At 39.2% G+C, this 23,833-nt stretch overlaps 1 protein-coding gene across 3 annotated transcripts in view; it reads left to right on the top strand.

Moving 5' to 3' along the window:
• The window catches only part of PHF21A (PHD finger protein 21A), a 138,618-nt gene that overhangs the window by 102,869 nt on the left and 11,916 nt on the right, over positions 1-23,833 (top strand). For 2 of the 3 annotated variants that reach the window (XM_085306350.1, XM_085306358.1), the window contains exons 6-14: positions 1,122-1,322; positions 8,724-8,981; positions 10,798-10,884; positions 12,870-13,166; positions 14,741-14,839; positions 15,739-15,790; positions 16,627-16,706; positions 17,171-17,231; positions 19,444-19,607. In XM_085306350.1, the coding sequence (XP_085162476.1) occupies positions 1,122-1,322; positions 8,724-8,981; positions 10,798-10,884; positions 12,870-13,166; positions 14,741-14,839; positions 15,739-15,790; positions 16,627-16,706; positions 17,171-17,231; positions 19,444-19,607 (1,299 nt within the window). Of the gene's footprint in view, positions 1-1,121; positions 1,323-8,723; positions 8,982-10,797; positions 10,885-12,869; positions 13,167-14,740; positions 14,840-15,738; positions 15,791-16,626; positions 16,707-17,170; positions 17,232-19,355; positions 19,379-19,443; positions 19,608-23,833 lie in introns of all 3 variants that reach the window. The other variant, XM_085306368.1, reaches the window with a different exon arrangement.

Raw genomic sequence — 23,833 nt, forward strand, 5'->3', positions numbered from 1 at the left:
ATGTTTTTTTTTTCTTTTTCCTTCTGTACAAGCAGAACTACTTCAAACAGCCTAGTCTGTCACAACATGGTCCTGCTGCAGTTTTTCCAACAATTTCTATTTCCAGTAGAGCTTTTCCAGCTCTATCATGTCTGCAGGCTTCACGGTTCCCCTCCGAAGCGACCCGTGCAGGGGAACTGTGCTGCAGCGTCCACGTGCTCTAGAGAGCCTATTTTTCTCTCATGTGCGCAAAAGGTAGCAAAGTCTCGTGGTGTTTGCACTGTTGTCTGCGCTGAGGTGTGATACGAACATAAATCCAGTTGTGACCCCTTGGTATCCATGTAGCAGTGTGATATCTTATCCTACAGGTCACCCGCCCTGCTCTTTGATTTGTTGCGTTATCCCCGAAGGATACACAGTGGAGAGGAAACATCGAAAATTGTTTCAAACTTTTCTGAAATCTGTAATGTAGTCGGAAGCCTTTAAGCTGAGTGAAACRAACCAGGTCATTTTCTCTCCCAAGAAGGTAGCCCTATCTGATTTTCTTTCAGATAATAGTAATATTGAACAGAAAATGACCACACATCTCAATTTCAGCCCCAGTTCTATTTTTTAGCAGTTCCAATCCCTGCATTTTTCATCAGTGTTCCCCTTCCTTCTCCCCTTCTCCCCTTTGCACTCAAATTGGCTCTCTCTCTGCTTGGTTCCTATGCCTGGTAACACAGTGGTCACCTCATTGCCTTGGAGTCAGCTTGTGGCTTCAAATTAAAGTCCTTCTCCATCCCTGTGTAAGAATGGTGCATGTTCGAGGGAGACARAAACTTCAGAATATGTAACTGATAAATTCGAACAGATCTCAGAAATAGACATTAATGTGAACTTGCCGTGGTTTGTGTATAGTCTGAAATTAGACAAGTTTCTTCAAGGACAGCAGGGCCACCCTGCTGGACAACAGCAGTAGTCTTCTGTGGCTTATGTTGATAGTGTCTGTCTGATAACACTAATCTTCAAATTCTGAAAATGAGAAAGCTACTAAACTTCTGAGTAGTTCTTTATTTACATTGAACTCTTCAGATGTTATTCTTTTCTCTGGTATATGCASCTAAATAATATTTCTGTTGATGTTATTGTTTATCTGGTAGAAAAGAGTGGTGGAGCAGCTTCGGAAGAATTTGATAGTGAAGCAGGAACAGCCGGATAGTAAATTTCAAATACAGCCATTGGCACAGTCAGAAAATAAATTACAGACACCACAGCCGCAACCACTACAACAGCTACAGCAACATCACCATCAACAGCAGCAGCAGTCCACTGCACCCTCTCCAAACGTCATTGGATCACAGGTAAATATTCTGAGAATGTCTCTATTCTCTGCAACAGTTTTTTTCTTGCTGAAGGTAAAGTTTGCTGCAAAGATCAAAGGAGTAAGGTGCAAAGAGGAAGGTACAAACTTTCACTTAAGCCCATTAGTGTGTACTAAGGTGAATTTCTGTCTATATGCATATGCTCATATGAGTCTTGTGGGGGGTTTTTTTGGCAGTAACTTCCAATATGAATCAAAATAAGTACTTAGCGTTTAAAAGTTGGATCAGAACCTTCCGGAAAAGGAAGATGGAAGTATCGCCTTTCTTAGAAATAAATAAAAGTTTAGCAAATTAACCTGTCTTTTCTACAGGTGTTAGAGTGATTGCCTGTCTGTACCCAGTAGGTCTCAAGAATCATTAAAATAATTTATTTAAAAAAGACTAACAGAGTGCCCACTGTATTTGTGAACAAAAATGTAAGAAAACATTCTGTCGTCCTTCTGCTTGGTTCTTTCTAAACAGTTTTAACTCATGTCAAATGATACTTATTGGAGCCTGCAAGGATTACAACAGTAATTACAAGGTCTGAATTTAAGAAAACAGTCTATTTATCAGGAAAGTGCACTGTATTTCAGTACAGTATAGGATTATAAACATCATCCCAGAATTTGAAATTCCCCTCTTAAGTAAAAGCCTACTCCTTTCTACAGCAAACTCATTGAAAATCTCAGCTGTTTGAATACTTAACATCCTGAAAGTCTGCTAAGGAAACAGAGAGTGCAGACAGGTTTTTTGTAATAAAACGGGTATGTAAGGTCTTTCCTTCTGTMGATGCAGTCTGAACAGATCATCTGTAAATAGATAGGCAGATGGCATAATTCACTCTTAAAGCTTACTGTGGGCATACTGCAGTGAATCACAACCATGGCTTTGACCAATTGAGATTTCGATTTCCAACCCCCTTTTCCTGGAAGTAGTTGAGGGGTTAAAATGATTGGAGTATTAGTTCTCCTGTTGACTCAACAAGTTATTTTGGATGCTTTGGATTTGTAAGACTTAGGTAATTGTATTTTTATTAAAAAAAGTAAAATGAAACAATCAAATAGAAGTTGAGCAGTAACATCTATATTGATGCTAAAACAGAAAAAAAGAAAGAAAAAATATATTAATATCTTAAAATATTTACAGGCAAACAATCGATCACTCTTTGCTGTTTCTTTTGTCTGTACTTTCCAGTCAGRAAACATGATTGCAAAAGCAGTCTCATGCTGTTCTCCGTATTCCACACTTTGCATTCATGCATTAACTTTCAGGTCATCTCCTAGGTTGTAAAAATTGAGGTTGTGTTCAAAGTTAGAGAGTCCTCTAGTGAAGCTGCCACAAAACTGCTATGCCCTTCTGACTGTCATTGACACGATTGTACTTGGAAGTTAATTGTAAACTGAAAGGCAGGTCATCTTCTCATATGAATAAAATAAGACAGGTCTTATCCGTAAGACTGTTCTATTTTTATTTATGCTAGTATAACTGTGAAGTCACCTCACTTGCTTATGTACACATTCTGCATCTGTGGTAGTGCCTCTAACTTGTTCCCCCTCTATCAAAATGTGCCTTCTCTTTCAGCAAAGAAAAGCCCACTCACATATAAAGGAAAGTCAAATATTTGTCTCTCTAGAAAACTTTTTTATGACTACTTTTGTAAATAATTCATCTTCTAAGGCAGTGTCCRTAAAGACTGTACTTTCAATGGTTATTTTCTGAACAATTCAATTTAGGAAAAAGATATATATATTGTCGTAATAGTCACATTTTAATATACTTAATATAGTCCAATAAGAAGGATTTTTAAAAATCTTTATAAAGCAGCAAGCCATGCTAAAAACTCATACTATTATAGATGTGGAATAAAGGAGACTTACTACGAATGGCACTTCAATATTAATTCATACACTGAAAAGTTTTAGACTATTCTAAGTTAACCAAGGTAATTAAGGCTCAGCAAACCAACAGGGAAATTCTGTCTCTATGATCTGCTGGCTGAAGCTATATTCTTAGTACTTATAGACTTACTAGAACCCCCTTGAAAGAGTCACGGTCTTGTATTACATGATTGATTACATTTTTCTTGAAAATGTTTATGAATGAGTGTAATGCTTGGGAAATGGTGCTCTTATATCTCATTGGAACAGCTTGAATCATGTCACTGCATTAGGGGAAAAGAGCCTCGTACTTTGGAGAAAGTGCACCAAAGGTCAATAAGAAGCTCTTGAATCTGAAAGTTAGGGATTTGTTCTTGTTGAGAKGAGAAAAATTTAATTATGACTGGATTTTATATAAATGTATGAAATTGGAGCATGAATTCTCCTTTGATTTGGCATTACAGAATGTCTGATTTTTTCACACTTGTGTAGAATTAACAGAATATATGATCTAAGCATTATGAAATTACAGGTAAATACATTTTTGTTTAAGGTAACATTCTTAGAGAAAACACTGAAGATTCCAATTGGAAATACATTTGTATTATTTTATTAGAAAGAAAGGTGTTGTKTGATTAAAAAAATCTGGCATGTTAAGAACGTGAAAAAAGACTGCCTGATCCCTAGTATAATATTTTTTCCTGTTCCAGGGTCTAGCAGTGGCCTCCAAAGGGAATGGTTGTTACTTCATAGTAAGAGCATTTGATCATGCCTGACTTGAAGATACAGTATCATTGAATAATGGATTTTTTATACCAAAGAGGAGAAACAAGTTCACTTGCCATTCTGTTGAGTGTTGATTTTTCTGTGCACTCTGTAATCTGGTTTTATATGGAGATTCTCAGCCCTGTAGCCTTCTGAACAAAATTTGTCTTTTTTTCTTACCTGTAACATTTTAGAGAACTACATTTTAAGACGAAAGTATGCAATTGTAATTGTTTAACTTTTCAATACTAGGAGTTGGTATTTGTGGGCATAGCATATGCAGGCATTTGAGATGAATGCTGGCATTTAGTGGTCCATACCGCTCCCTCTGAGACATGCTAAGAGTAATCATGAAATTGCATAGATGCACCAAAAAAATCCCATTCCAGAGAAGTTAAACTCAATTGCCTACAGCCTGTTGGACAGACAAGCAGCCAGCACTTAAAACTCCAAGATAAATCCAGCCTAAGGCTAGTATTAAAATCTGGCTTCCTCCTACATCAGACTTTTTATACAGAAGCGATAGTAAATGATTTTTTCATGCAACTTGAATCTTTTGATGGATTCTAAGTAGCTGTACTGAGATAGCCTTACTGATATTCTTAGGAAAGAAACTTAAATGGTAAATATGTGTATGTATAACTAAAACTGAAATTTGGGAAGAGATTGGAGGGCATGCAGGGGTTGGGGAAAGCATGCAGTCACACTACTCTCATTTACTGTTTGACTGAAGACTTTAAGGAGCTGCAAGACAGAATTGTGATTGATTTCTCTGTTGGGTACTCCTGCAGCAGCAACCACCATGCTAACTAGGAAGATGAGTAGGGACTTCATCTAGAAAAGAGAACAGAAAATCTACATCTCGGCAGTCAGGTGGTGCCTTACTGTGGTTAGAAATTAGGATAGATCCATCTAGCACTTATGTGATGTGTGGCACCTTTGCTGTCAGTGGCCTCCCAAGCTAGCGGTCCTCAGGGTTTAGTTAGGGTCATGGGCACCATAGCCATGGAAGACAATTTCACCATTACCGMTTGCCCAGGCTGTTGAGTGATTAGGATCTCCTGTGGCTTCGATGGACGGGGAGTACCTAGTGGTCTGGTCGGACAGAAAGCTCTAGTAACTGGACTTCCATTCAGGCCATAGTGATTGTTAWGTTGGTGTAATATTTTTGGAAGACAGGTATCCCATTGAGCCTGATGCTGCTTGAGACTTTGCTTCAGAAGGCCATTTACTCTTTCTACCACACTGTTTGCTTGGGGGTAATAGGGAATGTGGAAAACCTACTGTATTCCTTCTTGTTTTGCCCAATCTTGGTCTTTCTTCTCACGAGAAGTGAGACCCATTATCACTCTGGATAAYTTCCAGAGTTCGGAGATTGGAAAGCCAAGAGGAGAGCCCTCAGAYGATGTGTCCATCAGCCCATTTACATCCCGTAGCCGTTACTAATCTTGACACTGTTTCTGTTCCAGTAAGTATGTACCATTTTCCTTTAGATTGTCTAAGGGGTCCGATACAATCTATTTGCCATGTTGACCAGAGAGTTTTTCCCTCCTTGATGTGCACAGGTGGTGCTTTAGCAAGATTACTGCAATTTCAGTCTACACTGGGGACATTCTGTCAAAATAGCTTTGCAAGTTTTCCTATCTATAGGCCTGCCTTTACTTTATGTAGCAAAGTAAAGTGCATCCTTGCCTGTATGGCCTAGATTTTGATGCAGCCATTCTCCCAAGCAGTACCAATCTGGATCTATGGTAACCTTCACAATTTTTGCTAAATTGTCCATTTGATGATTCCACTTAGTAGCTGGTTGATCATCCTTCACCTGCACCTTTACCCAACCCATTTTGAAGGAGATTTTCCTTGCAATATTTAGTAACAACTGCCTATCTCAGTTCCTCCAGACTGGGGAGTTGTTCAGTTCACGGTAGAGGGTTTCCCACTGGCAAAGCCGTTGTGTGACTCCTGCCCATATAGCATACGAGTCTACATATATGATCTTTGTTCCATTTTGCACCGCTAAAACAACTGTTCTTAATTCTCCTACTTGTGCACTACCTTTGMCCTCTTCTATTACCTGTTTGCATGTTGTAATGTTTAGCACAACAGCCTTATACTGCCAGTTGCCCCCTACCCTCTTCGCTGAGGCATTGGTGAACCACATGCCGTCAGTAGAGGTTCCTTTAGTTAGCAATGGGGCATTGAGGGTGGAGGAGTGTTAAAAGGGTTGTTGAAGGGTGAAGGGATCAGTGTTGATGGGCATTTGCAGTTGGATACTTTAGTATGTATGTTCCTCTGTTAGCTGCATGTTTTCAACAACTCCTGTTAAGTAAGCATACTGTTACCAGATGAGCGTTTTTTGCACATTTCCCCTAGGGTAGCTGGGCCTTTCAGGATGGGTTTCTAGCAAACTAAAAGGAGTCTGGGAYTGAGTCTGGACCAGTTGTCCTTGATGTATTTTCTCTACTTACTTGATTGCGTGGACTAGGGATAGTAATCCTTTTTCCCATTCTAAGTATCTTTGGTTTCCTAAAAGCCAGTAGAACTAAAAAGGATGGGTTGTCTGTCCAACATGTTCTAGGTGACCCTGCTGAGCAGGGAGGTTGGACTAGATGATCTCCAGAGGTCCCTTCCAACCTTACTGATTCTATGATTCTATTCCATGTTTGTGGCCATTGGGGCCTGTCTGGAATAGATTGCACTAAGTGACACGTTCAGCAAAACCCCATTCTGCAATGATGAGATCCCTGGGATGTACTGGGCCCAAAGACTGATATGCTGTTAATTCTTCAACAAACGCCCAAACTGCTTCCTCCTGCTCTAGCTTCCATTCCCAGGATTTCCTTTTGTGTAATAGTCAAGTGATAATTGAAAATCCAGGTTCATGTTTTGTTGTTTCTCTAATTCAGCTATGACTTCCAAGATTCCATGCCATGCTGCAGCAGAAATTGGGTACTGTGGTACACTGGTGATGTTGGGAGTCAGGGAGTGGAGGGGCTGTGCAGAGGACACGYGCTAATGTTTCCCCATTTCGACCAGGGTCAGGGTCAGTGTTTGGGCTGAATGACCACGCACTGCCATCCAGCAGGCACCAGGTCTGTCCGTTCAGAAACATCAAAACCCAATATATTTTCATGGTGATTTTTAATTGCGAGGTGGGAAGCTGACATACATTTCTCACCTGGAAGCCACAGATTAGCCTTGGCAAGGTAGCACACAGCACTTGCCCCATTCACACCAGTGATTTTAACCTTCTGCTGTCTGGGTCATATACCCAGTTTCTCAGTGTCATGGCATGTTAGTATTGAGATTTGTGCCCCTATATCTAGTAAGAATTTCACTAAGTGTCATTTACAGCCAATGGGAATCAAGATACATGGGCCGTTATCACTTATCCACTGGTAAGCCTCCACTTGCTGGACAGGCAGACCCAATTGCCATCCGATCCTACTCATTTTCTGATCACATTTGAGCTAGTTCTGCCCTCTAACCCCTACGGAGGGGCTGCTTTGTGTCAATAGGACTGATGCAGGTGGAGCTGCAGTGGCAGGTTTCGAGGAGGTACCAGTGGGCRTCCCCTTCTTGACAAGCTCTATCAATGCTTGGCTCACAGGGGTGAGTGGATCATGTAGAGCAGCTCCAGGAATGCCCAGTGCTAGAGCTTTCCACCACAGCTCATTCCAGTGTCCCCGGGGGTCAGATTTAGATGGTCCTCAAGGRGTGAAGGTTCGTGGAGCCTCTTGGTCCATCCACCCCATTTCCCGTGCATAATTCACTGTGCCATGAAGCAGTTCAGCCCACATGAGTATCATGATTGGGTGGACACCTGGATCGTTATGTTCTCTCTCTCTGTGTGCCTGTAGATGAGGCTTAAGGGCTTTGTGGACTCCTTGGAGGAAGAGTTGTTTCAGGCAGGGTCAATCAGGGCAGCAGTAGGAGAGTTATGAGCTCCACCTTGGTACATAGCGTGGATACAAGCCATCTTGGTTACAGCTGAGGTCACCAGTGCCCTTTACGCAAGGGCATGAGGGTTCCCCTCTTTCCATGGGGTCTGTGCCTCTAGCCCTAGAAGTTACTTGATCGGTGATCTAACAGTTCCCAGTGGGGCTTCCTGTGAGGAAGACTCCGGGTCCCCAATAGCCATTTTCCTTCTCAYTGAGCGTGATCAGTCGTGCCTCTCTAGATACGTACCCGTTTTCTCAGCCATCCTGGCGACTTATGCCAATTTGTCATAGTTAAGTAGGCTCCGAACAAAGGACACGACACAAATTTGGGAATAACTACGACTGCAGGTTTATTTGGATGGCTGGAACGGCAGTCTCTATCTATTACACGTACTCTTTGATTACCGACGAGAAAAGGGAAAAAAAGAAATTACTGAGGGGAAATTACTGGTGTTACTGATTTCATCGCTCACCTCRACCTCGTAGTCAAGTGGGAGGTCTCTCAACCTCGAGGAGTGTCCTTGAGGAGTGTCCCACCTCAAGGGGAGATCCTGCTTCACAGCCCGCTGCTAGTCAGGAGAGCCCAAAGAAGCTCTCTGGGAACCCCTGCTTATGTCTGAGTTGAGGTTATTGCTGTAGTCATATAAGGTAATTGATTTGACGATTGGCTGAGCAGTTCTCTCCGTGTTGGCAAGTTTGCGTGTACATTCGCTACGTGCGCTGTGCGACATAGGTGTATCCGCCACACTAAGCAACCCACATCCTGTCTGCTACAAAGTGTCTGTCTCTTAAAGTGCGTTTTCTGTTTCCTTTAGAAAACTGTAACTACAGCTTCTATGATCACCACTAAGACACTACCTCTCGTCTTGAAAGCAGCAACTGCGACCATGCCTGCCTCTGTGGTGGGTCAAAGACCTACCATTGCCATGGTTACTGCTATCAACAACAGTCAGAAAGCGGTTCTCAGCACGGATGCGCAGAATGCTCCAGTCAACCTCCAGACAACAAATAAGGTCTCTGGTCCAGGAGGAGCTGAGGCAGTCCAAATAGTGGCAAAAAACACAGTAACCTTGGTAAGCGTTTCATGTGTTTGCCCTGAGGAAATGCAGGTTTCTAGTTTACAAGAGAACTATCAGAAAAAAATCTAAATGAACAATCAAGTTTTTGCACTGGAAAGGAGAGAACTGGGGRTATGTTGTGAGACTTGATTAATTGACATTGTTAAAATGAGAGCCTAAGAAAAAGCATTTATTATATAGATAAGTTGCTATTACTGCTTTACTTAACTGAATCAAATTAGTGCTATCATCAGCTGTGTGTAAAGTTTTCCCTGTAAGTAACTGTTAGTCATGGGGAAATAGTAATTGTATTGCCCCTACCTAATCTACACGTTTCTGTTCTGGAAAATTTCAGCTTTCTAATTTGGTGAAGATGTCGTAGACTTTGTTAATATGATCAGTGTGGGATTTCATCTTAGATTTTTTGAGTCAATCTCTCTTGTTGCCTTTGCATGATGAAGTCTCTGTAGTGTTAGACCACACCACTTATCTTTCCTCATTACCATATCTTTTCTCATCACTTTTTCATACACAGATCCTATTTCTTTAAGCATTTGGGAAAGTATTTTGAGTACATCACAGTCTTTTCCAGAAGTTAGCCTGGTGAATAAGTTAACCAGCCACTTGGAAATAAAGGTTATATTTTGGAATTGGGTTGTATGCTTCTGGGACTGGAAATGAGGCATTTTATGGAATCATAACAGGGAAGTTTTRGTTCTGGAGTAAAGATCTAGACCTTCACTAAAAGTTAATCTAGTTCATCTTTATTAAAAGATACATTTTAATAATGCTAATGGAAATAATTCTGCTTCCTAATGAGGCTTAATTTTGTAATAAGGGTGGAGAAGACTATTTGAATGAAGTTTTTTCTACTATTCTCTTTTCCTATGTAATTCCTTGCCCTACTCTTATTGTCCTTCACATTTCTGCTTAGCCCTTTGCAAAGTAATTTACACAGATTTGGGGATGTGACCCTGTTTTAAAAATCATCTATGATTTGTGTTTCTGTAGCACATTTCATCAACAATCTCAACGTACTTTCTCAACTATTAATTAATCAATGCCAGACCTTTTTGAAGCAAGTGTTAGCATTTCCAAGGTGCTCAAAAGTACAGAAGGGTAGAATAGACAAAATAGACATTTATTTCAGAGACTCTCACTGAGTACTCAGCTAAGGATAAGTAGTATCTGCTGTTCAGAGGTTACTGCTATGGCACCTCCCATGGATTTCGGGTAATCAGGGAAATACTCAGGGCTTCTGAATATCATATCTGAATTATTTAAAAAGAATGGCCTACTTTTGAAAGTTAGGCCCTAAGTTGGGTTTTTTTTAGCCCCTCATAGTGTCATTGCTAAAACCAAAACAGGTGCAACTTCCAAATCTTTCGTATTTAACGGAGATGCTCTTTGGTTCTTCTGTATAGCATTCTGTATGATAGGACAAAGGTTTATAGAGCCAGACATCAGAGTCTGATATTATTTTCTGTCTGTTTCAAAAGCAATTTTTAAACTTTTAAAACAAATGGGAATTTTCATTATCTTCAAGGGAAAATACTTGAGATTTTAGAGCCAGGTAGTTAGTACTGTTGAACTAAAAGCAAAGATACCTTCAATTTATGATCCAAAGTATGTAGGAACTAGAAAGTAAGGCTAGCTCTGTCTTGAATGCATTTCTAATGAGGAACCTGTTACTGTGAAAAATTATCTATGGAGTAGAAAAYCAGCTTCAACTAAAGAACATCAGGTCTAAAAATACATTCAGCATGTTGATTTTGGTGAACAACTTCAAAGCTATTTTTGTCTTACTGAATTCTCTCTCATGTTCTTATAGCAGGTTCAGGCTACKCCTCAGCCCATAAAAGTGCCGCAGTTCATCCCTCCTCCCAGACTMACTCCTCGTCCAAATTTTCTTCCACAGGTGCGTATACAAAGAATAAAAAATTGAAAGAGGAAGTTAGTTTATAACATGAATAGGAGATGCTTTATGTGAACATCATTTTTGTCAGTCTTCACCGGTAACTTTGTGGAGGGGACAGAATCCATCTGCATTAGGTTTTTGGATGACAGTAAAATAGAGGAGGTGCAATCAATACTCTTGTGGCCAGTGCTGCTGTCCAGAGGGACCTAAACAGGTTAGAGGAATGGACCAACAGGAATCTCATGGAGTTCAGCAAGGACAGATGCAAAGTCTTGTACCTGGGATTGACTAACCCCTGCATTGGTACAGGCTGGGACTGATAGCTGGGGGCAGGAACATGTGACCCRTGAGGAGATACTGAGGGAACTGGGCTTGTTCAGTCTGGAGAAGAGAAGTTTTGCGGGGAATATAACAGCAGCCTTCTTTCCAATACCTACAAGGAAGTTGCTTAGAAGACGGAGCCATGGGTGCACATCAGGAGAATTAGAAACAATGCGCTCATGAACTGGAATAGGGAAAGTTTAGATGAGGTACAAAGAAATAATTTCTCGCTGTGAGAACAAATAAAAGTGAAATGGGCTGCCTAGAAATACTGTAGAAGCTCTGTCCTTAGGAGTTTCCAAGACCTGACTAGGCATAGCCCTGAGCAACCTGATCTGTATTTAGCGTTGGCTCTGCTTTGAGCAAAAGGTTAGATTGAGATTTCCTAAAGTCYTTCCCAGACTGCATAAGTCTATGATTATGATTCACATATGATGATTGTATATGATCATATTTGCAAAAAAAACGAAATGAACCTGCTAGATAGGTATGAACGAAACCAGAATATTACCCAAGGCCTTAAATCTCTGTAATCATTTTTCARTCCTCAGGAGCAAAAGGAAAAACAAGAAGTCTCTAAATTGTTCCCAAGTATTTCTGTATTGTGACAGACAGTGACTTCTGTTTGCAGCTAAGCAATAAAACTGTATTTTGCAATATTTTCATGGTTTGGGAAACACACTGGTTGCTTCCTTACTTATCAGAAATACTTAGAGGAACTATTTAATTTGCAAGAAATACATGACACTATGAACGAAAGTCTAAAACTTYCAGCAAGTAAAAGAAAAAGAAAGGAAAAATGTAGGCTGGTATCTGAATGAGATTTGGGGATGGTGAGATCTGTTAGAATATGACCCAATTTTTGAAGATAAAATGCAGTRTAGAGTATTAGAAGTAGGCAGAACAATAGAAATTAAATAATGAAAAAGACTTTATTCTCAGGTTAATGCATTCTACTTCTGTGTTCTGTARCCATGTAATAAATGCAGTATTAACAATGGGCCAGAAATAAGCAAGTATTGGTGGAAGATTCCAGTTAACCAGGAAAGAAGAAAGAATAATTACTGCATTTACCTGTAATCTTCAACATTTTCAATTAGAGATTAATGTATAATCTTGAAACATTTTCTGCTTAGCAAGAATAGTTGCACAGGTAATATATAGAGCTGGCAAAAGTAGTAGGGACTTGCTGAAAATTTTTGACACTTTCTTTCAGAGTGCAGTCAACTGTTTACGTATTTGATTTCTTGAAGGCTCAGTATAAAGCCCTGAGACATGCCTCTAACATCAGAGCCTGAGCAGTGCCTGTAAATACTGCATGAACATCGGGCTTTCAGAACCAGTGTGTTGATTTAGACATATATAAAGGACTTGGCAATGAACATGCAAAATAAGTTTCTGGGTGTCCAAATGCCAGTTTCATAGATAGTGAATGTATATGCAGATGTTACGGATGGGTTTTATGCAAGTAGGCTTGAAAATGTGGCCTTTCCTTGTCAGACCATACTTAAGACACTATGCTAAAAGGTTATATTCTGTAGGAAATTAGACAACTTTGCACAGATTAGAGAGGCTGACCAGAAAGATTTAAGACCAGTAAAGAAGTTCATCTAAAATGTGATCTTCTGTGTGTGTTTGTATGTGATTTTTTTTGTTTTCTGTAGGTTCGACCTAAACCAGTYGCCCAGAATAACATTCCTATTGCCCCAGCACCTCCTCCAATGCTTGCAGCTCCTCAGCTTATTCAAAGGCCCGTGATGTTGACAACAAAGTTCACACCCACCTCTTTACCCAACTCACAGAACTCCATACATCCAGTTCGTGTTGTTAATGGGCAGACAGCAACCATAGCCAAAACTTTCCCGATGGCACAGCTCACCAGCATTGTGATTGCAGCCCCAGGTACCAGGCTTGCTGGACCTCAGACTGTACAGATCAGCAAACCAAACGTTGAGAAACAGGTACGGATGAGAAAGTGCTTAGTAATGCAGTGTTTTAAGTTTATTGCTTTGTGGTGTCAATTTGGAGTGGATAACAACCGAGGAGAAACTTTCAGTGGGTATTTGAAATGTTCATGTTCCAACAGTAGTGCAAATTATGGAATGACTTGCAACTCTTGGGGCAGAAAGTATGGTGTYCTTTACTATAACCTGTTGGAATCTTTTTCTCATACTTCAGTGTTTTTATGCTCCCCCTACTGTCTCTGTATCAGTAGTTCATAGACAAGCAAACAAATGGTGGCCACCAGAAGGCTTAAAATTAGGCAAAATTATAGGGTCTTCAACACAACAAATTAAGGCATTTCTTCTTTGTTCCTATAATCTTTTAATTGGAGACAAAATAGTCTCACTCAACTTCCAAAGACTAATAGTTTTCCATATCTGACTTGGATTGAATGAGCAGAAGAAAGACTCTGTGAAACAGGATTTTTAGAAGTTTAGTTGTAAATTCTCTCTTCAGAAAAGGCTTATAAATAATACATCACTTCAGTTAATGTGATCTAATTGAGTTGCAAGTGTGAACTCCTTGCCACTCAGTTCAAGAGAAGCAATCTTTTGTTCCACTTTTAACCATTTCATATGGATTAATGTGCCTTGAAGTTATCTTCATCTAAGGAGATTGTGAAAATCTTGTGCATGAAAGATACGTTTATACTTGGTTCTACTTATGGATTCACATGAGTATATTGGGAGTGTACCTTAAGGCTGTTTTGTGAGCTATGCAGCAATGCATGCCTTTTTCTTATGACTTGAAGCTGTACTTCTACAATACTATAGTTTTGGTGCCTATTTCTTTTGATATCAGCAATATTTGTTTGCTCTTTGAATAATTACTGACAATTCAAGGAAATGTTTGGAAAGCACATAGAAAAAATACAGTGTTTTAATTATGTATGTTTTTTCTGTATATTTTCCCTGTATGATTAAGGATGTTAAACGGAGAAAAGAATTGATGTCTCCATAGACATTACCTTCTCACTCAGTTTGTGGCATCAACAGATACGGCACAGTCTGAGGATTGTCATGCAGGGTTTGTGATGCCATTGCAGGAGTTTCTGCATTCAGAAACGTCTGAGATCATAGGAGTCAGAGGCAGTTTTTGAGTCAAACATAACTTTTCATGARGAACTGAGGGACAAGAAGTACAAAGTGTGTGTACCATGGGGAATGGTTTCTACCTGGAAGCTTTCCATGGAATGATTTTTTTAAAAGCGGTTGTTGGTTTTCCCATCTAACAGAGCGATTTCTGTAACAGAGTTAACTCTGAGATGACTTTTATTGCTTGTATGGCTGGTTGGGTTAATGGAACAGTTACAAAGCTGCTTTCTTTTGGGCGTGTTTCATTCATAGTTAAAGCAAAATACCTTATCTTACATTCATCTCACATTAGATTCCTAGATTAAGTCTTTGTTAGTATATAGCCAGCTTTAAACTGTTTTTTCCCTTCATCTGCTGAAGTATTTGTTTTGCTTTTTTGGTTTATCTCAAAAAAACATTCTTATCACTTGAATGAGAGAAACACTATTTCTTTTCAGACTATTAAACCACATGTGGAAACAGAAGAGAAGCAAACAGAAAGTCGTACAGTTACTCCACCTGCTGCACCGAAGCCAAAACGAGAAGAAAATCCACAGGTATCAGAATGCATCCAGAGCTTTCTTTTAAGAAGAAAAGGAAATACTCTGTTCTTCAGAAAACAATTTCTTCCCCTTTGTTCACTCAAAACTCCTTAACTTGTAACATTCCATGCATTTCTGTTGGACAGCAGTTGCTCATAAGGCTATAGAATAGGAGATTCAAATAGATGCATAGATACAATGTATTACACTTTTCAGTCCTGGAATACATTGGATTTTTGAGTCTTTTTTAAGTTAGAAGATCAGAACTTCCCTTTGATAGATCTTTCAGGCAGAGGGCTTTATTACAATACTGATTGCTATTTCTTTGAGCTTTTAGACTTCTGGAGCTATTTTTGATGCTGGCCTTCTGTCTTTGTTTTGAACTGTGCACTTCCTACATTAAGATTGGAATCCTCTAAGAAAGCCATAACCCTTACAAAGCTGCAGATGTAAACCAGAGTTGCTCCTAGTAGTTTGCCATTTATAGAGGTTGTGTTCTGCAACCAGCAATATTTAGCTGGGACCTGAACTGTGTTGGTATTTACTAAGAGCCAGTCACACAGTCACTTCAGTGGCAGATTGCATGTAATGAAGCTACTTTCCTGTTTCCAGGTCTGCCAGCTCTGTGATCATGAGTAATTGGCTTTTCCCTATTTCTGAGCCTTAGTCTTCCTGTCTAGAAAATGGAACTAATGCCTGCCCTCTGAAAAGCAATTTGACATATATGGATGAAAAATGATCTATAGATCTATATTATTATTATTTGTTATAATTATTACATATATATTATTAATAATAATATTTTAATTGCTTAGTTACCTGTCAACTGACTTTAAATAGTCTTAAGTGAAGTAGCTCCTCCTAATGATTGGAACTGACATGATATCTATATTTTTTTCTCTTTCTTTTAACAGAAACTTGCCTTCATGGTTTCTCTGGGACTAGTTACTCATGACCACCTGGAAGGTAAGAAAAATACCTGAATTTGGTTCTCAAGCTCTCCGTTTCATGGTCATTCTTAATCAGAAGTACACATGCAGAGTGTTTCTGTATTAAGTGCAGAATTTTTCTTGCGAAGAGGTGCATTTGGGATGTGCATACTTTGGATCTAACTTAGTCTTTATTGTGCATCCTTCCCCCCCCCCCGCCTTTATTGTATTGAAAGAGAGCAATTGCTTATGCAGCTGAGATCAATAGTTGGGAAGGCAGTATAGGCTCTGTTGATTGAAAAGGAGTTTTGTGACAATTCCACTGCTGTCTATTAGCCTCTGTATCTGGAAAGTTGTATCATAGATAATTTTACTCTTAACCCTCATTTGGATTTCTTACTCATTCCATGATTTCATGGGACTATAATTTGTAAAGTGAGTTACTAGATTATAATGGGTTTGATAGTTTAAACTCTGTTATCTTATACAGTGAAATACAGCCTGACATTTCAAGGACTTGCGTATTTCTGTACTACATTTATTCTTAAGATCAACAAAGTTACCAGAGACTGTTGGGTTTAGACTCCTAGTGACACTGACCTTCAATTTAATATACTTTAATCTTGGGATACTCTTACTTGGAGTGAGAAAGATGACTATTTCATGCATTAGTTGAGTGCTGTACTTATATTTTTGCCAGGTCTTGGTTTTCAAATCCTCAAAAATTTGAAATACAGCAAAATTGCCTGTAATTGGCAGTAGTGGTCTCCTGCAGACTTCTTCATAGCCATCCTCACATGCAAACTGTATTCTGAGGACTTTATATGATTTCTGAACCCATTGTTTTCTAACCCAAATACTTTGTTTTACAAGAAATCCAAAGTAAGCGACAAGAGAGGAAAAGAAGAACAACAGCAAATCCAGTATACAGTGGAGCCGTTTTTGAGCCTGAGGTACTGACCGCTTGCTGGGGGAAGCTGGCACTTTCAGTCTCGCTTGTGTGTACTTCTGCCGTGTTGTTACCTGCTAAGCTATCTCAGTTCTAACTGGTTAGGCAAACTATCATTTATAATTCAAAAGGACATTGTAATCATGTGACTCTCAGGAGTTTTTAATAGTAAGTATATGGGGTTGTTCCCTTCCAGTACTTGACTCCTTTTTCTGCCTTTTCCCTATCTAAAGCTGACACTGAAAGGCAGGGTGTATTACTCACACTATTAGGAGGTCAGCTTGCATATTGGCCTGAAGCAGTGCAGATGTCAGAAATAGTATAAAAAGCTAACCTTTCTGAAGTTATGTTCCAGAAAACAGAACAGCCAGTAATCTTACTCAGTACTATCCTGCTGTTTCTCAGCAATTCCATATAGCTGTTGCCAAAAGCGTTAGCCAACTAAAAATGTTATTTTTTCCTCCAAAGCGCAAGAAGAGTGCAGTCACGTACCTGAACAGCACAATGCATCCCGGGACACGTAAAAGAGGTGAGGTATTCTTAGACATGTCTCTCTGCTGTATGCCTCTTCCTCCATCTTGCATTTGCAGTCCCCTTGATGATTCAAAGAGCAAAACAGTAAAGGACTTTACAGTAGTACGTTTGTGCAGTAAATGTCTATGGTAGACAAAGATTACAATTTCTAGGGATTAGCACAGCAGGTTTCAATAGGCAACTCAGTTGTTTCATTTCAGTTTTATTCTCCAAAAGAACAGACATAGACAGAGCAAAGAGAAAGGTGAGATGTTTGAACATTGTTTAGTGGAATAAAGCTGCCGTCAGGATGCTGTTGTTAATAACTAGATTGTATTGTTGTTGTTGAGAAGAAAGAGTCTTTGGGAAAAGTGGCTTTGCCCTGAATAGGAGAGGAAACCTAGTGTGGGTAAAGGCTATTCCCCACTGGGAATGGAGATAGGTTCTTCAAAAGAATTTATTTTGAGCAAGGAAAACTCATACTGAGCACTTTTCTGCAACCAGAGTGCTGCTTGTGCTAAAATGAGAGGTGTTCTTTTTTTATAGGTATGCAATGTTGCTCAGTGGAAAACCTTCCTTAGAACATACGAAATTTTAGGACTTAGATTGCAGTGATTAGATTTTGGTTGCAAGATCAAATATGCATTTGACCTGTGCTCTCCTTGAGGTACCTGTTCAGTCCAGCAGGCAATATGGCAAAACTGATACTTCTTCAGYCATGCTGTTTTTGAATAAAGGACATCAGTCTCTAGTGCCATCCTCTAATAACTTTAAATGTATTTTTAAAAAATTATATGATGTTGGTTTTATGTAGAGAGAATTTTGTATTTGCTTTGTGCATGAGTAAATGTTCCTTCTTCTGGTAATAGTTTCTTAATTCTGTTTTATAACTCAGTATGAACAATTACTGTATCAATGCAAAGGACGGCATGTGTTTATACTTGATATTCTCTTGGACTGTTTTTGCACTCTGACTGCTAATGTACGGTCTTTTTTTCTCACTCCCTGTTGTGAGCCTRCACCTTGCATCAGCACCAAATTAGTAGCACACATTTACCATTTACAGCTAACAAAAGATTTGGATGTATGCATTAGTTCTGTGATTTGAGTTAGTATAGCAGTTTATTAAGCAAAGAGCTTATGCAAGCATGTGCCCTTGAGAGCTTTAGTTTAATTGGAGATGCTGCTGAGCATGTCAGAAATTTCAGCCATGGACATCACTATCAAAATTCTGTTTCCAAGGACATGCTTAGTTCTGGAATGTATCCAGACCTTAAATGCAAGGTTTAGCATGTTAATAGGTATAGGATGACAATCTGCAAAATGTAGAGTCTGAGGAATTACTCCTAGATTCTAATGCCTGTAGTGTTTACAGATCTGTGGACTTCCCTGGAGAAGGAAGGCAGAAACATTGGTTACGTACTGCTTTTTGTTGTCTTGCTCTGCATGCATAATTTTATGAAGATTATTAAAAACRTATTTTGCACTTACGCTAGTTTACAGGAGCGTATAGGAGTGATGCAAAATCAAACATACTTGACTGGAAGAATCTAAGAAAGAATATTAGATTGGGGGAAGGGTTACAGTGGAAGTTGTAGAGTTACAGCTGGTAGTGCTGGGGTTGAGTCACACAGTGGGACCTGTTCTTGAGATGGTTGCTATAAGCCTAGCTTAAAAGATAAGCTGGTAAGGTAGAAAGTGCCGATTTGTAGGTGAGTGGGTTTAAAAAAGGGGAAAGGAGGAGGAGGTTGGAATGGTGAGTGCTGGCTTCTGATAAAGGACTTAACCTTTGTGTAGGTTTAAGCTGGCATTCGATAGGTAGGGAGGTATGGGATAACAGTAGAAAGAAGGAATTACTAGTTATTGTGACTTCTCTCTAGTTTTGATGTGAGCATGTTTTCCTAAAAACTGAATAGTCTCATTTTTAGGAATGGAAATTGCTTTCTTGGGAGTGATTTCTCTGACCCTCTGCAGAGCTTATTTTCTTTTCTGTCTGAAATACATCTTTTAATTATTCTTTCCTTGCAAAATTCTACTTAAAGATTTCTAAAAAATGTTTAAATCTTTGCTTCTGTCCTTCCACTTGTAACTTTTATATTAACTTCCTCTCTGTGCTACATCATTTCCTTTTTCATGCTAGCCAATGAGGACCACTGGCCAAAGGTATGTAAGATCATTTTTCCTTTTTTCTTTTTTTTTTTCTTTTGTTCCCTTTTGTTAATGTGTAGGTCGTCCACCTAAGTACAACACGGTGCTGGGATTTGGGGCTTTGACCCCCACATCCCCTCTGTCCAGTTATCCTGACTCCCCTGAAAATGAAAAGACAGAGACCACATTTACTTTTCCCGCAGCTGTTCAGCCTGTGTCCCTGCCTAGCCCCAGCTCCACAGACGTAAGTAACTCTTGGGAAAGGGTTTACTTTTGGAAAGATAGGCAGAAACAGCCACAGGGAAAGCTGTTGTAGATTTTTTTTTCTTTAGTTTCGCTCMTCATTTGTCCTGGTTCAGTGCCATGAAACAGTCAAATGTTCTTTAACACCCTTCCTTTTTACTCTTATACTTAGGTTCTTATCCTGTAGAGATTTTATTTAGAAGTCCATCAATGGATTGAAACTTTGGGAAGCACCAGGCTGCTAGAKGAGCCCATTTCCTTTGTGCAGTGTCTGAGATCTTCTCTGACTGAATTGAATCTRTCATCCATGAAAACGAGGAGAGGGGAGAATGAAAAATACTTATAGATGATAATAACAAAAAGATGTGCCCTTTCTGTAATGAGAGAAAGGAGGGAAGCCTCTTCAAACACCTAGGGCAGCCAGGAGCAGTTCAGTTCAATTTCAGAGCAATTTTTGCAGAAATTCTGATGTACTGGGGCAACTAAAAACTTCACTTCTGTGCTCAGGCCACACAACCAGCGTTGAATGAAAGCTAGTCATTTTGTAATGATTTATAAAGAAGCAAGTGTCCTTATTTTAAATTAACTTAAAGATAAAATTTGCCACTCAAAGCACAACCTTTCTTAAATGACTGCTATTTYATTGTTTTAATTTCTTGCAAAAAACATGATGAAAAATTTTAAAGGTCGGATGTAAACGTCAGGAAACAAATAATGGGAAGAACTGAGCTGAGCTGCTGTGTAGGCCTTTTGTTTGTAGCAAAGGGACTGTACCCTGCAGTTTGAATGGAAGTGTGCTCTCAGTGTGGGTAAGACAGTTCATGAACAGAAGTTCTCAGGAGTTGTAGACAACACATCATACACTTCCAGTAATGTGCTTGCCCTTTAGTGACTACTACCTAGTGGGCACAGTTTAAAAATAAAAAGGTGCTTGTGTATTTTTACATACCAATGTTGCAGACTTCTTCTGCAATCTGTGTCAGGGTGGTCTCCTTCTTTTTCACATATTATCACATGTAACTAAGGCACAGCCATCTGGAATGGGCTTTTAAGATACAGTTGTGAAGCTTTCATCTGTGCAGTTGCCCCACTGTAAGTGCTCAGGCTGTTACCAACTCTACTGACTGCTTACCAGAGGGAACAGAAGCCAGCTTCTTGCCTCTGAACTGTATTTCCTCTGCATAAGTAACAGGAATAGAAATAGTACAATTGTGTCTGACTCATGGAAGTAAATAGATGCAATATGGTTACACAGGGAATATGTACATGAAATTAAAAAGTGTTCTTTTATATAGTCACTTTTGAGAGCAGAACAGTGTTTGACTATAAAAAACCCCTTCTTGACAGTCAAATGAATGAGACTGTGGAACAACCCCTCAAGTGGAAGATGGGCAGCACCATCTCTGGGGACATTTAAAAGTAAACAGTACGAATGACTAGAAAACATGATGGAGAAAACATTTTGTGCATTGGCCCAAAGAAAAAGATTGGGTAATATGGTAGGTCTTTTCCATCTCCTGACTTCTCTGTGTGCACTGTTTGGTCTTTTTCCCACTCTGTAAGAGCTCTCAAAACAGTTTAATGTGATACTGTCCTATTTTCTGCGGTGCCTGTCTACTGCAGGCTAAATCAACAGTGGAGAACTTCTGTAGTGTTCAAATTTCATTCTGAATGTCCTCAGCTTGATGAATTTGGCTAGTATTTAAGCATAGGTTTGGGATTATTTAATATTAATTAATAATTAATAAAAATAGAAGTATTTTTGAGGAGACAGTGGAAGATTACACAGTAAATAGTTAATATTCTCTTACCTGAACATACTATAATAGCAGCAGTTTTTCCCCTTCAGAATAATATGTACATCTCCTTTAAAAGTTTCCAAAGTCATTTAATTTATACATAAGCAACAGCAGCATTAAAGCATTAACATTTTTGTGGTTTTAATTTTTTGAAAGAATTGAATCCCAAAGTTCCATATTCTCCATCAGTTGAGCTAATTCTGTAGTTAGACTTTTCAGCAGTATTTGGTTTTGAATTCCATATAAAATAAAATACATATAAAAGCAGAAAATGTATTTCAAAGTCCTCATCAAAACACTATTTCAGATTTTTTTGTTAACAAAGTTTGAACCTTCAGAGACAGCAAAATAGCAAAAGGGAAGTAAATATGAGATCAACTCTTCTGTCATTACATGTTATAATCCTTTGTGATGTAGTCAGTGGGAGAGGCACCAGCACTAAACTGGAAGATAGTCTTCTGTTTATATGTTCTTTGCCGTACAAGCTTATGCAGTTACATCCCTYTCTTTTGATTCACTTTCCCCCATTTATGCATTTGGCACAGTGCTTTCTTTGCCCATCTGAGTGTTGAGAACTTAGTAATATTTGTAGAAGGCTTTAGGATCCCTGGTTGGAAAAGTGCTGCATAATGCTGTTTATTTAAAAAACAGCAGTATACGTGGTGCCAGAGATGAAGACAAAGGAAAATTAGGTCTTTTCATCTAAAGAGCTTAATTAGATGCACAATACATTATACACTGAAATACTTATGCCAGTTTATGGATTTGTTAAAGTAGCAGAAGACATCAATGCCACTGAAAGGAACTGTTCCTGTCTTCCTCAGCAGTTGTTTCTCATCCCTTTAATACCTCCTGTGTTGTGCCAGCACCAACATTTCTGAGGCCCCACTGTGATCTGCATAAACTAAAATATTTTTGGTCTTAGCCCACACCACGACCTGGTCTGGTTTGCTTTACAGYCATGCACATTCTTGTGCCAGCCTTATGCAGGGGACAGAAATGACTGCCTGGGTATATAGAGAAGGCAGGATCACGTTTTTTGACAGAGAGGCCAGTTTATGTCATGTCAAACTGGGTCTACACAGTTAGTGGATGGTGCTCACATAGAAAGATCTGTTTGTTCTAGATAGGACGGTAAATGTTGCCTGTGATTACAGGCTCCAGCTTTGGGAAATACAGATGGAGAACATAACACATGTGTGTCTAAGTAAAAAGTTATTTTGAAAGTCTCCATAAAAACGACTTAGTGGTTCCTCAGACAGATACAGAAGGAAACTAGTTTTGCCCACCTTTGGAATATTTTTATATTTGTTTTGCTGAGCAGGTCTAATTCTTATAGACTTTAGAATGGAAATTTGAAATTTAGCATTTAAATAATCTACTGAAAWTTACAAATTTGGCCGAGCTCTCAGCACCAGGCACTGCGGCTCAGAGCAGCCTTCTTGCTTTTCTCCCATATCACCATTCTGTGAATGACAGAGGTGAACTTTGAAGGGAAGAGGAAGCAGAAACTTGAGATGGAAGAGGAGATGGGGATGGAGGGCTAAAAGTTAGGACTAGAAGCTGGGAAAAGGAAGGAAGTGATGCAGCAGACATGGGTTGAGCAAAACTTTTTGTGTATGTCTGGCAGTTGGCTGTGAATTACTTGCGATATATGCTTCTCCCTCACACAGCAGCTGCAYGTTCACCTAGAAGATAGTGGTTGCCTTTGGCAGTCACTCAGCAGCAAGATTAGTGCAAGATTCTTGTCTATTTAAAAATCTCCATCCTAGTGATGCTTCAGGTCTATGGTCACAAAATGCCTTTTAATAGAAAATTTTATATCAAAACAAAATTACAATAGAGAAGTGCTTTAGAGAATGTTCAGATTGCAGAATAAAGCTGGTAAAAATTAGGAAACACTAGAATTACTTATTTCCTCTGATACCTTAGTTCACTTAAATCATACATATATTTTATGATCATCTTTATTATACATGGTCATACGTAATTTTTGGCACAGAATATTTAGTTKTCACTTGTTTTTCTAGTGTAACATACATATAAATAAAGATATTACGCATTCAAACACACAAACTGTGTATATTTCTGATCTGATACCATATTATTCAGTTCTATTGTCTAAAGCCAGCCCCTGTTGCTCTAGACACTGTWCCAAACTAAAGCAAGCTGTTTGCTATCTGAAAGGCTTTTGGTTGCTTTCTTTTTGTCTTGGTGCAGAACAAAAAGTGACCTTAAATCACGTTTTATACTTCTGTATTCTGAAATTACTCTTCAGTCTTCTCAGGCTGTAGCGTACGTCAGAGCAGCCTCGGTGAGCACAGCTCTAATGCAAGTTGGCTGCTTCTAGGCTTCACAGAGCAGGTCCAGAAGCTGGTTAGTGTGATAGTGGATTCTGTAAACGTAGAATCCAGCCCCCATTTTACAT

The sequence above is a fragment of the Rhea americana genome, unplaced genomic scaffold (assembly GCF_003343005.1).
Source record: "Rhea americana isolate MKP2758 unplaced genomic scaffold, rheAme1 scaffold_102, whole genome shotgun sequence".
NCBI classification, from domain to species: domain Eukaryota; kingdom Metazoa; phylum Chordata; class Aves; order Rheiformes; family Rheidae; genus Rhea; species Rhea americana.